Source organism: Penicillium manginii (assembly GCF_028828005.1).
Source record: "Penicillium manginii strain IBT 31320 chromosome Unknown utg000001l:1.0-3466041.0:1.0-3467806.0, whole genome shotgun sequence".
Lineage (NCBI taxonomy): Eukaryota > Fungi > Ascomycota > Eurotiomycetes > Eurotiales > Aspergillaceae > Penicillium > Penicillium manginii.
The window spans coordinates 843717-856568 of record NW_026643102.1 but is presented as its reverse complement, the minus strand read 5'-3'; the positions used below and the strand labels follow the sequence as shown (position 1 = coordinate 856568).

General features: G+C 48.5%; 6 protein-coding genes across 6 annotated transcripts; 3 read left to right on the top strand and 3 right to left on the bottom strand.

The window, feature by feature from the left end:
- Positions 1 to 299: 299 nt before the first annotated feature.
- On the top strand, positions 300 to 1896 carry N7533_000313 (putative MFS monocarboxylate transporter; the record flags this gene model as incomplete). The annotated part of the gene is made up of 5 exons (XM_057096963.1): positions 300 to 334; positions 386 to 620; positions 704 to 1537; positions 1588 to 1685; positions 1743 to 1896. 5 exons carry the CDS (start codon positions 300 to 302, stop codon positions 1894 to 1896), a joined length of 1356 nt encoding a protein of 451 aa, XP_056965456.1.
- A 1140-nt stretch (positions 1897 to 3036) lies between these two features.
- On the bottom strand, positions 3037 to 4702 carry N7533_000312 (cytochrome P450; the record flags this gene model as incomplete). The annotated part of the gene is made up of 3 exons (XM_057096962.1): positions 3037 to 3209; positions 3263 to 4196; positions 4253 to 4702. 3 exons carry the CDS (start codon positions 4700 to 4702, stop codon positions 3037 to 3039), a joined length of 1557 nt encoding a protein of 518 aa, XP_056965455.1.
- A 1652-nt stretch (positions 4703 to 6354) lies between these two features.
- On the top strand, positions 6355 to 7348 carry N7533_000311 (RTA1 domain-containing protein; the record flags this gene model as incomplete). Its single annotated transcript, XM_057096961.1, has 3 exons — positions 6355 to 6523; positions 6642 to 6833; positions 6909 to 7348. The coding sequence occupies 3 exons, from the start codon at positions 6355 to 6357 to the stop codon at positions 7346 to 7348; spliced, it is 801 nt and encodes a 266-aa protein (XP_056965454.1).
- Positions 7349 to 7671: 323 nt separating this feature from the next.
- On the bottom strand, positions 7672 to 8106 carry N7533_000310 (uncharacterized protein; the record flags this gene model as incomplete). The annotated part of the gene is made up of 1 exon (XM_057096960.1): positions 7672 to 8106. One exon carries the CDS (start codon positions 8104 to 8106, stop codon positions 7672 to 7674), a length of 435 nt encoding a protein of 144 aa, XP_056965453.1.
- A 9-nt stretch (positions 8107 to 8115) lies between these two features.
- N7533_000309 (Zn(II)2Cys6 transcription factor domain-containing protein) lies at positions 8116 to 9010 on the bottom strand (the record flags this gene model as incomplete). The annotated part of the gene is made up of 2 exons (XM_057096959.1): positions 8116 to 8874; positions 8942 to 9010. The coding sequence occupies 2 exons, from the start codon at positions 9008 to 9010 to the stop codon at positions 8116 to 8118; spliced, it is 828 nt and encodes a 275-aa protein (XP_056965452.1).
- Positions 9011 to 10619: 1609 nt separating this feature from the next.
- Positions 10620 to 12728, top strand: rglA (putative rhamnogalacturonase B; the record flags this gene model as incomplete). The annotated part of the gene is made up of 11 exons (XM_057096958.1): positions 10620 to 10875; positions 10929 to 11030; positions 11083 to 11204; positions 11253 to 11322; positions 11374 to 11449; positions 11501 to 11552; positions 11601 to 12034; positions 12083 to 12329; positions 12385 to 12525; positions 12579 to 12635; positions 12699 to 12728. 11 exons carry the CDS (start codon positions 10620 to 10622, stop codon positions 12726 to 12728), a joined length of 1587 nt encoding a protein of 528 aa, XP_056965451.1.
- Positions 12729 to 12852: the final 124 nt, after the last annotated feature.

The window sequence follows — 12852 nt, the reverse complement described above, 5'->3', positions numbered from 1 at the left end:
AAACCAGTGCAGGCTATCACGCGTGGGCGCGCGTGATACAGTATTAATGGTATTCTCCATACTACCCTTATCTGATCAGGCCCAAACATGTGACCCACTCCGCGGAGGCTCCGATGTATACCAAAAGTCTCAGCAGGAACGATGAGTACTTAGTCTTGGTCTTGGTTGCTCCTCAAGGTCACCTACTTCCTCTCTCGGTCTTTTCCTCTACAACTCCCTTCTTCTATTTCAATCCCATCTTCCCCTTCTACTTCCAATTCCACTCAACTTCATCTACTCACCCCCCCCATTTACCCGCCATGGCCAACACTACCGATCCCCCATCCCAGTCCAAGTATGCTTGTCCCCAATTCTGACCCAGTTCTCGTTAACATGTTTTCTATAGTGCCCGCGCCTGGCTGATCATCACCGGTGCATCGACCAGTCTGTTCTGCACCGTTGGCTTCATGAACTCGTTCGGTGTCTTTGAAGAAATCTACGGCGTCGACAAGGCTCATGGTGGCCTTAATGTTGCAAATGGCAATCTATCGACTATCGCATGGCTGGGTGCCATTGCAGTTCTGTTTTTCTTTGGCATTTCCCCCATTGCTGGTGTTCTCATGGACATTTTTGGTCCAAAGGTGAGTCTCGCTATTCCACTTCAAGACTTCATTATATATATAATCGCATAGAAGCTGACTTCCGGGCTCCTTCCTACTTCCAGCTCCTCACCTGCACCGGTGCCATTGGCATGGTCTTCAGTATTATGATGATCTCCCTCTGCAAACAATTCTGGCAGTTCCTCCTCTGCCAAGGTGTTCTGCTCGGCATTTCCATGTCCCTGGTCTCCTGGCCAATGCTGGCCCTCGTCGCTAAGAATGTGACCGCGAAGAACCGAGCCGCATCCATGGGTATTGTCCTCGGTGGCTCCTCTCTTGGTGGAATTGTGTGGCCCATTGCCATCGACCAGATGATGAAGAACCACAGTCTCGGCTTCCCCTGGACCATGCGCATTTGTGCATTCATTATGATTCCCCTCTTCATTCTGCCCTGCGCAGTTGCCAGTGCACCGTCTGCTCCCCCAGTCCCGGCCCCAAAACGCCCCATCGCAACTAGTGATTCCGAAACGGAGGTGTCTGGAAGAGAGAACCGCGTGGACCATGCTAAAGAGGCTTCCGAAAAGCAGGCCGCAGTCACAGAAGAAAACGTTGACCTCAAGGAGGAACGCAAGAAGCTGTTCAAGAAGCCGGCGATGTTGCTCCTTTGCCTGGCTCTGTTCTTCACCTACTTCGGAATGTTTGGCCCGTTCTTCTACATCACTACGTATGCGATCCAGAAGGGATTCTCTTCCACCCTTGCCTTCTACACGATCTCCATTGTGAACGGTGCCTCGTTCTTTGGCCGAGTGATTCCCGGCGTGCTGGCCGATAAATACGGTAAATTCAACTTGATCATCCTCTCCAACCTCCTGGCCGGGATCATCGCCATGTGTTGGACCAAGGTGACATCCGTCGCGGGCCTGGTCATCTGGTGCGCTGCTTACGGCTTTGCCTCTGGTGTAAGTCACTCTCCTCTTTTCCTTCTTAGCATTCGCTCATGACCGCACAGGGAATTCTTTCGCTCCAGCAGGCCTGCGCCGCACAGGTTGCCAGCCGACACACCATGGGCCTTGCCATTGGCACCGTCGTGGGATCAACTGCCCTTTCGTACGTATCATCCCCTCGCTTGTGTGGCTGTACCAAACCTTACTGACTGTTCTACAGCGCGATGGCCAACATTCCCATCAGCGGAGAGCTCGTCTCGAAGCATGGCTGGCTCTCTATCGCCATGTTCTCCGGGTCCACCCTCCTCCTCGGCGCTGCCCTTCTGATCCTCGCCCGGCTGTCCCTGAACCCCCGAATTTTCGCAATCGTTTGATAACCGAATGAGTTGAAGATACTCTTGATTCTTGATGCTGGACTTGCTCATCCCGAATCTCCGCTCCGTGAAGTGCCGTTTAAGTTAATGCCGTACCACCTTACTATTCCCGATCATGCATGTTATGTGTTCCCATAGACTATGAGTCTGTTCCACTTTGCTCTTATTATTCTTTATTAATTCCAAAATGAGCATTCAATGTCACTCACCCACTGTTAATGTGGGTGTTTCTCTTTTATCTCACTGTTCTCTTTCTTTCATCTCTTCCTTCCTTCTCTTTCTTCCTGCTGAGAGGGATACACGGAGTGGGTGTATCACTTTAGATCAGTTTTCTTTATCTCTCTATTTCTCTTCTCTCTACTTTATTCTTCCTTTCCTCTCTCTTGGATATTCTTTTTTGGCTATATATGTATCGACGTTCTGTCAATATTTTCTAGAAAAAGCAATCAGCGCACCTGCATGCCCAGGTGATTTCCTTCAACCACCGCATCCGGAGATCATCTGGTTGATATTATCAATATTCATCTACGTACTACTAGCAGTAGATAGGTACGATCAGCGAAAACATGTTCGGATCTACCTTGGTAGGTAAATAGTAAATAGGCATAGAACAACTACCTACGCCTCCAGGGCTCATTCCAAGTTCACTTGCTCCTCCTGCGCCTCCTGCGCCTACTTCACCTGACCTACCCGCTGCTCCTCCGAGTCGTTCTTTCGGGCGTGAGATTGCCAGTTATCCTCTCTACTACCAGTATTCCACCGAAATTTGGCGTGACACTATTGAGAACCTTGGAACCTTGTTCACAGCGTCCTTCATGAGTTCAAGTTCGATAGATGGGGGCGTTTTAGAGCACAAGCTTCTCCTATTCGAACTTGGACAGAAACTATTCTATTTTGTGTGTAGGTCTATAGTATGTATGTACTAGTATACTAGGCCTGGCGAAGGAGAATTGCTTTGTGACTGTGCCCAGGGGATAATGTCTCGCGTGGCTGTGCTGTCTATTCTTTACAACAACCACTTATGGTCTCGAGACTCCCTCAGTTTCGCTATATTGCTTGGTGTGTTCAGCTAGAATAAAATGAAGAAACCTCAATGTGATTCGTGACGACATAAATCTACTACTAGTAGTACTGTCATACTCAGATCTTCTCCGACGCATACAGCTTAACCGGAACACCACGATCATGCATCATAGTCAAGTTAGAATTCTTAATCGGCTCCTGGCGGGGATTCGGATCCGCATTCTCGACCGTATCGAAATTCTGCATGAGTCGGACAACAGTGTAACTGGCTTCAGTAAGAGCATATTGTTCTACGAATCAAGTTAGCATCGGATCTCGTGCTATGCTATTGCGGAAAACTCACGACCAAGGCAAATCCGAGGACCACCGTTAAAAGGAAGATACTCCCAACCATGCTTCGCATTCTCCTCCCACCGCTCCGGTCGGAAAATTCTCGCATCTTTGCCCCAGTAGTCCGTTCGACGGTGCATGGCGAACACATTGTATGCCACCATTTGTCCCTTTTGCACATAAACAGGAGAGCGCTTGTCCGGGCCCCCACCAACAGGCAGGGACGTGTCCTTCGTAGCCACGCGGAAATTGACCGGAACAGGAGGCTGCAGTCTGAGAACTTCATTCAGGACATAGCGCAGATATTTCAGATCTTTCAATCTAGCTTGTGTAATTTCCCCATTAGGCTTCCTAACATCGCCGAATTCGTTGACGATTTCCCGGCGCAGTCGGCTCCACACATTCGGATACTGCGAGAGATAGAAGAACGTCGAACTCAGCAGACTGGCTGTTGTATCACGACCAGCGAGAAGGATATTCAACATATTATCGCGCAGCATTTTCGGATCATCGGTTTCGGCGGCCAGTGCTTCGAGAAAGATATACCGACCATCACCCTGCTTGGGATCGGGATTACGCTTTCTCTCCAGAGCGACGTTTACGTAGTGGTCGACGACTTCGTGGACGCGACGATTCGCTTCGCGGAATTCTTTGGGATTGACGAGCCAGTAGAGGCCCTGTGCGCGCGATCGGGCGGCGAGGTAGTCTTGCGCTGTTGTGAAGGCGTCGGCGAAGCCTTGCGCGTTGCCAACGGCGGATTTCTCGAGGACGCCGGTTGTTTCTGATGGGGGGAGCATGCAGCCGACTGATTCGCCGAAAAGGAAGTGTGTTGCGGAGTCTAGGGTTAGAAGGAAGAAGAGGCGCTGGATGTCGAATGCGGTGCGGTCTTTCGGGATGAGGTCGATTAAGTGTGAGATGTGGTCGTCTAGCATGGATAGATCGGCGACCTGGGTGAATCGATTATTAAGGAAGTCAGATTGAATATAGCAGGGTCATGAAGTACCTGATCCCTGGCGAATTGCGGTCGCAACATGCCGCGTGCATGCGACCAGCCCGCTCCATCGAGTGTGAAAATACCATCACCGAGTAGCGGGTCGAATTGTTCGTGCCTTGTTCCTAGACAGAAGTCCTTGAATTGTGTCGCTAGGATCGCTTTGATGTTCTCCGGTTCGATGGTGGTGATTAGCCTGCGTGAGAGGAAACGCTGGCTGAATGTTGTGCCGTTGATATCGAATTGATCGGTCAGGTAGTCGATCCATCGCTTCTCACGCACGGCTTTGCTGAGACGTAGGAAGGCAGGGATTCCAAAGAATCTAGAAGCTCCACTTGCAGGTTTCTCGCAGTGCAGTGCCTTCGCTTGTCTGTAGTGGTGGTGTGCGTTGGCGATGTATCGGACGACCAGGAAGAGCACAGACAGGACCCCGGCCAGTTGGACGGTGGGGCTGAGGAGCATATTGACTCCGACCGGGAGATATCCGTACAACGTGTGGTGTGGTGTGGTGTGGTGTGGTGTGTAACTGTAGATGACAATGGTGACACGAGATCTATCCTGTTCTCCGCGAGAGATCGAGTCTCCAATTGCAGCCTTTGAAATGGGGAGAGGGTAGATAAAAAGAAATCAAGTTGATCTTATTTGACATGCCTTCAAAGAGCAACAAACATCCTCGGCTCAGCTGCACGTGTGCAAGACATTGCAGATCGCAGCCACTAGACTGGGTCTAAGGCTCGATCAAAGAGCGTGAATGGATGAGCCACTCTCGCAAGTCATCGCTAGGTGAAAGGCACACCATCGGATGTGCCCGATCGGCACGCTGATTACCGTCATCCCACCAACAGTGTTGAACTCTGGGATAAAAGTGGATACTGTGAGATCATCCCATCATTCTTCTGGCTTTCTCCGGGGTCCCCGGAATACATACCCGCGGACTGTGACCGCGGCTCTGGTTCTGGCCCTGACCGAAAAACGGGAAAATCTGGGGCAATTCATTTGGTCATCACCTTGTGAAAATCCCCGCGTGGTGGTAATTGGTACTTTCTAAGTCCGGAATGCACCCGGTTGTTGAAGGAATCAGCCGGGATGCACCCGGGGGATCAGCATGTGAACCGCCGGACTGTGGGGCAGTACATGATGGAAGGGATAAAGTCCGCCAAATCAATCTCATTGCCGTGTTTCTGTACTAGAGTATAACAAAAAGTTTGCTTCTTCTGTATTGGTATCATGTCTAGTATAAATCTCCGGCGTAAAGTATCGATAGGTGAGAGTATCTGGGCCGCGGCCTTGCTCGTGTGGGCCATGTCTTCAGGTTCATTCCCTGACTGTAACATTGCAAGCACTGTACTAGTACTAGCTAGTAGCATTGGGAAAGGAGTTTAAAGCTTGAACTTGAATTCATGATTTCAGGAGCTCTGATCTGCTTTTTTACCAACCATGTTGGTGCTGAACGTCTAATTAAGTGGATAGCTCTAGAATGTATACCAGGCACTAGGCTTGAGTATCGTTCTTCACCAGGCCTTTGCAATGAATGAATTTTTGAATTGGCCAAAGGCCTTGGGTCAACTTGATCAAAGCCCCGGCAGTCAACTTGAATATACTAGTACATTCGGGGTTTTTCTGCGTTTGTAGATTTTGACTCTTTAGATAGCCGCATGTTTACCCTCAAAGCTCACTCTCCAAGGGTATAGTGGGATCACTCACGTTGTTGAACGGGTAAATCGGAAAATGACCACGATCGGGACTATTTTCAATGCCAAAAAGTGTTCTTCAACTTGACAGAAACTCAGAAATTGTGGAAAAGGAATCCAAGAAGACCAATTTGAAGATGATTGGTTCTCGTATGCTCGTACACTAAGCCTAAAATGGACGAGGCTGGCTTCGTAGTATACGACGGGTTCCACCTAACATCCACCCAAGAGAATTCTGTACTCGAAGATGACAATTTAGAAGGCAGTGAGCTCCATATCTTGGCTGTGGTTTCCTATAAAAATATCTCCTTCATTCGCTTCAAAATTCTAAGTTTCCGCCCAACTTTCGCTTCATTTCCTTTCAAATTCACTTTCAGCATCAGGTTATCATCACCACTCCGTGACAAAACTGCCCCTTCCATCATGGGCGACTCTGAGGGACACATTGACTTTCAACTTTACCGCTACACCCCCTCGGTGGCGGCGGCTGTGATATTCATCGTTCTGTTTCTATTGACGACTGCCTTCCATCTCTATCAACTCATCAAATGCCGCGCCTGGTATTTCAGTGCCTTTGTCCTCGGGGGAATCTGTGAGTTTTCTATCATCTCTGAGCCCGGCATCTGTAAACCGACCTGCTAACTTTGGGAGCTGGTAGTTCAGATAATCGGCTACATTGCACGGGCAATTTCACATTCGAACACCCAAAGTGTACCGATTTACTCCATTCAAACGATCCTCATTCTACTTGCACCCCCCTCTCTACGCTGCGTCGATTTATATGGTCCTCGGAAGATTGATCCTCTACCTTCGCGCCGAAAGCTTCAGTATCGTGCCGTTGAAATGGATGACAGGGATTTTCGTGACGGGTGATGTGATTGCGTTCGTAATGCAGGCAGCAGGTATGTGAAAAAGGCTTTTACGAGATCGACCTTCGTCCATTGTATGCTTCAGGATACTCATAAACTCTCTTATAGGAGGTGGTATTATGGCAAGTGGAACCATAACTGCGATGAAGACTGGGGAGCATATAACGATCGGAGGCCTTTGTGTGCAACTTGTTTTCTTCTCTTTCTTCCTGATCACCTCGGTTGTCTTTCACAAACGTATACGCTTGCAACCCACCCGGCAAACAATAGACGCGAGAGAAGTCCAAGGCCTCCATGTCATGCGCAGTTGGGAATCTGTTCTTTGGGGATTATATCTTTCGAGCATTTTGATTTTGATACGATCAGTCTTTCGGCTCATCGAATATGCGCAGGGGAACGACGGCTATCTGATAAGCCATGAGGCTTTCATGTACGTCTTTGACTCGACGCTGATGTTCTTTGCAATGGTGGCGATCAACGTATTTCACCCTTCTGTGATATTGTCCCAGGGTGACAAGGGGGGGGCCGCCACTCACTCGAAGCTTTGAGATCTATGTGAGGGGGCAGCGGGGACTTGGACGGCACATTCCCAGAATTGCTGAGGGGGGGGGGGGGCAGTGAAAGATATGTAATAGGTGATGAGAGCTAACATTGAGAATTTTCAAATTCAAGCTCCTCATGTAGGGGCAGTCATTATTTTGGATGTGGATTCTGGTATAACATTAAATTCTTAGATAGACCGTTCATCAGGTATTTGATTCGATCCAGGAATTTGATCATTTATGAGGCATCGACAGTCGCACACTGTATCAAAATTCGAAAAATATTTCCATGGGTGGTCGAAATTCCTAATATATTGGGGTCCACGATGTTATAAAAGATCAACCAAGCCGCAGACATTTTTCGGCCAAAGAACCCAAGGCTGCAATTCAGAAGGCATGATCTCGGTGATTTCAAGCAGTAGTGCTTTGTACCACCCGTGTAAGAACCAGTAGCCATCCAGATGATGCAAGATTACACAATAGTGTGCCAGCAGTAAGAGTGAAATCGGAGACCTTTGCATGAAGAGATGGATGGTGTCTCGCTGTAGCAAAATTGGCCACACGAAAGCTGCACCCGGCTCGAGTGGTTGTTTTGCGACACTCATGAAACGAAATGCGGTGCCAAGTTTGTCCACAGCATCTAGGTACTTGACTTGTTCCTCCGGCTCGGAAATCTGATTTAAGACGAGGTTTTTCAGGTCCGAGAGTCGAGGTTCATTTGCTAGACAGGTATTCCGATCACTTCGGTACGCGTTAGTCCTCATTTTGGATCGTTACAAGATTATCTGCAGCTCGTCTTGACGATACCTTGATAGAGAAGAAACTAGAGAGTAGTCCTCATGCAGTAAAGATCTCAAAGAGCTCCCACGGATATCTTCACTATACGGAGCAAGTATGGTCTCAACCCCTCTGCACATGTTGAAAAGCTTCATGAGCATTTCAATTTGCGACTGGAGATTACCTTGGGTTGCCTTTGGATTTCTCTCCAGGGCAGACTGCGCACACACATGGATGACCATAACAGATGAAGCGGCAAATAATGGTACGCAGTTATCTGTTGATATGTCGACAAGGCACTTCCTAAAGTCAGCAAGAGACTTGTTGAGATGATAGATAGACAGGCCCATATAATCATGTCTATGCTCTCGGTCGAAAGAGCTCAAATGAATAGCCGAAAGAGCAAGTAACCCGTGAATGAGGTAGTCACATGAGTATGCTTCTTTGGGAAGTGCGACCGCCCAGACTTCTTGGATTTCGTTGCGATTAGATAACTTTTTAGCAACTGACGTGCTGAAGTGATGCATGAGCTCAAGATCTGCTGCTTCGAAGTCTGCGCTTCTAGCCAAATTATGTTGAAGTGTAGCGGCGGATGATTCTATAGCGCGGATGATTGAATTTGAATCAATCTCATCTACAGTAGGAAATGATACCCCTGACTTAACTGGGCTTCGTCTGTGTTGTCCCAGATCTGTCTGATAGATGCATTGACTCTGGTACTTAATGCAATTGTGACAAGGTTGCTGTTCATTGCACTAAGGGACAAGTGGTGAGCTCGGTAGTGAAAAGAGCAAATTTGATGATAGGGCGCGGGCTGCATACTTTCACTCGGCGTCTCTTGCACTCAGTACAGCCGTTGCGGGATTTCTGATGAGGTCTTCGAAGCGGCATGGCGATGACTTCTCGGTATACCCCGTAGATGATCGTGCCGGGACGACCAAGATTTTATTCCACGCGGTGAACTGATTTTAACCTAGCGACGTTACAACGATCCAATGTTGATTCAATTAAAATCGCTGAGTGGGCGGTGAAACAGAAGAAGAGAAGTCTGTTTTGAATCGGTTGAGGCGGGCGTATCGCGGCCTCAGGCACCAAGGCTGCCATGCTACCATGCGGATTTTACATAGCTTCGCATTCTTCTCTTTGTTATCACTTCAAATGACCATATTTTGTCTTTTTCATCCACTCACCAAATGCTGGAAGAACGAACCGTGCTCTTAAAACCTAAAAACGTCACCTTGTCTCGCGGAAGGACTTCTTCATGCGAAGTTGGAAATAAACGACGTGCCCTGGGGAGAAAATTTGATTTTCCTCTTCACTTCGCAAATTCACACCAAAAGAGTTTTGAGTTCCAGAGATCTTTAGAAATGCACTCGGTTGGCTGTGCATACATTTTGTGTCTTGAGACCTCCGAGTCGGGACTCGGAGATCCAAACTATGAAGTTTGTGAGGTAATGTGAGAAGTGACAACTCCGGGTCCAAAGGGGGGGCTGGATTACGGGCAACTCCTCTAAAGGGGGTATACTCGACAATATGTTGCGAGAATGCTTTTGTCTTGGCTAGTTATTATGCTAGGCAGGTCACTAGAGTGTCTGTCCCCGTAGATAGTGGGCATTTAGCTCACTGGGCCCAGTGTCATGCTTTGGATTCAAAAGCCAGACCAATCAGCAAGCAATGTTGCATGAAGAATTCCTTTCCTGGAACCCATGACAGCCACGGACTCTCATCGGACATACTATGGCGAAGTTCTGACCTCTTAGGAATCATCCACCAGTCAAACAAGCTAGGGCTTATGTACCCCGCAGAGGCCTTGGCACAACATGAGGAGGCGTATAGACGAACTGCATGATTCCGCTCGGTTTCTCGTGGTAAAGCGAGCCGAGTATTGAAAATTGAACTCCGGGCGGGGTGAAAAATTTATTGAAGATGCAGATCCTATTCTCAGTACGGCATAGATAGTTGTAAACGTGCTCGTACGCTTCGCCAAGTACGGATAACTCCCATCTGTCTTGATGTTTTACCCACCACTAGCCGCCGCTCTCTTGAAACATCCCATGCACCCCACATGGAATTGCAGGGGTTCTTGGCAAGCCTCTCGGATGATTTCATCGCTGAACGTGTATGATGATGATATGAGGTTCTTTCAGTGCACTAGGATGCATTAGATTATTTTAGTCTGCTCCACAAATCATGCCGTGCAAGGAGGGTTGTGACTAGTTGCCGTGACGAAAAGGGGCACCGAATGCTTCGAACCCCTTAATGTGAGCCTGGATGAAATACCTAGATTGGTGGAACCAAAATCCAATGTAGCATAATCCCCGAATACTTTGCAGGGACGGAGCTGAGCTAACGGTAAATCTCCACCGTTCAGGATAGAGGGTTTCAAGTGAAGGGTTGGCATGGCACTTGGAGCCAGTATATAAACGGCAGATGGGAGAAAACATTAAAGTCCACCGGATTGTCTGCGAGTGCTTGTCTTTGATCAACTCCTCACATCGCAATGTTCTCTCGGGCTTTGGGTGTTGTCGCATTGGCCCTCTGGGCCAAAGTAGCCAATGCTGCATTTGGACTCACAACTAACTCTGGCACCTATGTTGTGGATGCTGGATCGACTAACCCACTAAAGTTTACCGTATCCCGCACCAGTTGTGACATCTCGTCGATCAGTTTCTACGGATCTGAGCTGCAGTACCAGTCGACTGGTTCGCACATCGGATCGGGTCTAGGAACTGCCACTGTCAGTGCGACACAAAGTGGTAAGTTCACTTATAACTCCAGATGGGTTGACAAGAGAATCTGACCATTATAGGCGATTACATCACGGTCACTTGCGCAACGGATACCCTCACTCACTACTATGTTGTTCACAGCGGCGATCCAATCATCTATATGGCCACTTATACGACTGCTGGTGAATTACACCGGGCTAGAGAAATTCCCTTAGCTAAGCTGACTTCTTCCAGAACCATCCGTCGGCGAGTTGCGATACATCGCCCGACTGAATGCGGACCTACTCCCCAACGAAGAACCCTTCGGTGACGTGTCGAACATCGCCGATGGAACTGCCATCGAAGGCTCGGATGTGGTGGGTAAACCGGTCCAACTAGAGCCGTGCGAGGCTAACTAATTGCAGTATCTCGTTGATGGCGAAACCCGAAGCAAGTTCTACTCTAGCGAGCGTTTTATCGATGATCAAAGACATTGTAAGTGTTTTTTTTCGATGGGCCCAAAGAAACACTCTAACAGAACTTCAGGTGTTTCCGGCAGCGCCCACCGTGTCTGCATGATTATTCCGCAATACGAGACATCGGCTGGTGGACCATTCCACCGGTAAGCATATTATCATCACAAGCTCGGAAAAAGTCTCACTGACATCTTTAGCGATATAAACACAAACAATGTCGGCTCTTACACTGGGCTCTACTGGTACATGGTATGGTTTAAACCGACAATGTTTGACTTCATAAGCTGACAAAAATAGAACTCCGGCCACGTCCAGACCGAAAGCTACCGTCAAGGTCTCCATGGCCCCTACATGATGTACTTCAGTCGCAGCGGTACCCCCAGCACCAACATCGACACTTCTTTCTTCGCCGACCTTGGTATCAAGGGCTATGTCGCAACCTCTGGACGAGGCTATGTGTCCGGAACAGCCTCCGGTGCCAGTTCTTCATTCGACTGGGTCATCCACTGGTACAACGATGCTGCACAATATTGGACCTACACTGCTTCTAGCGGGTCATTTACCTCTCCCGCTATGAAGCCTGGTACCTATACCATGGTCTACTACCAGGGAGAATTTGCCGTCGCAACCTCCTCGGTGACTGTTACCGCCGGATCAACCACCTCCAAGAGCATCTCTGGAAAGGTGACGACCGGTACAACGATTTTCAAGATCGGAGACTGGGATGGACAGTAAGTAGATTCCATTAACGAAGTCATACGTCGATGCTGACAATATAGACCGACCGGGTTCCTCAACGCCGCCAATCAACTTCGTATGCACCCCTCCGACAGCCGCATGTCATCCTGGAGCCCCGGTACCTACACTGTCGGTAGCTCTACTACGTCCCAGTTCCCGATGGCAATCTTCAAATCAGTGAATTCGCCAATTACAATCAAGTTCACTGCGACGTCCTCTCAGACTGGTGCCGCTACCCTGAGAATCGGTACTACCCTTTCATTTGCCGGAGGTCGGCCCCAAGCTACGGTATGACTCTGCTCTGAGTTCATCTGATATACAAATTACTAACATAAACTTCCAGATCAACAGCTACACCGGCAGTACTCCGTCCGCGCCCACCAACCTTGACTCGCGCGGCGTTACTCGCGGCGCTTACCGTGGTCTGGGTGAAGTTTATGATGTTACTATTCCCAGTGGCACGATTGTTGCTGGAACTAACACCGTAAGTTGATCATGGATACAGACTTATTAATGAAGATAATTGACATCTTGCAGATTACCATTAATGTTGTTTCCGGAAGCTCGGGTGATACTTATCTGAGCCCCAACTTTGTGAGTAACTTTCATTGATCTTTCTCTATCTGAGCCTGCACGAACTGACCCCAATTTCATTAGATTTTCGACTGCGTTGAGTTGTTCCAGTGAGAATTGCATATTTGACTAGCTACACCTTTAGCAGAGAATAAATATGCACTTAAGGCCAAATTGTCCAGAAGTTATCAATAACTATTCGCTGTGGAAGCCGTAGCCAATTATTTAGAACGACAAT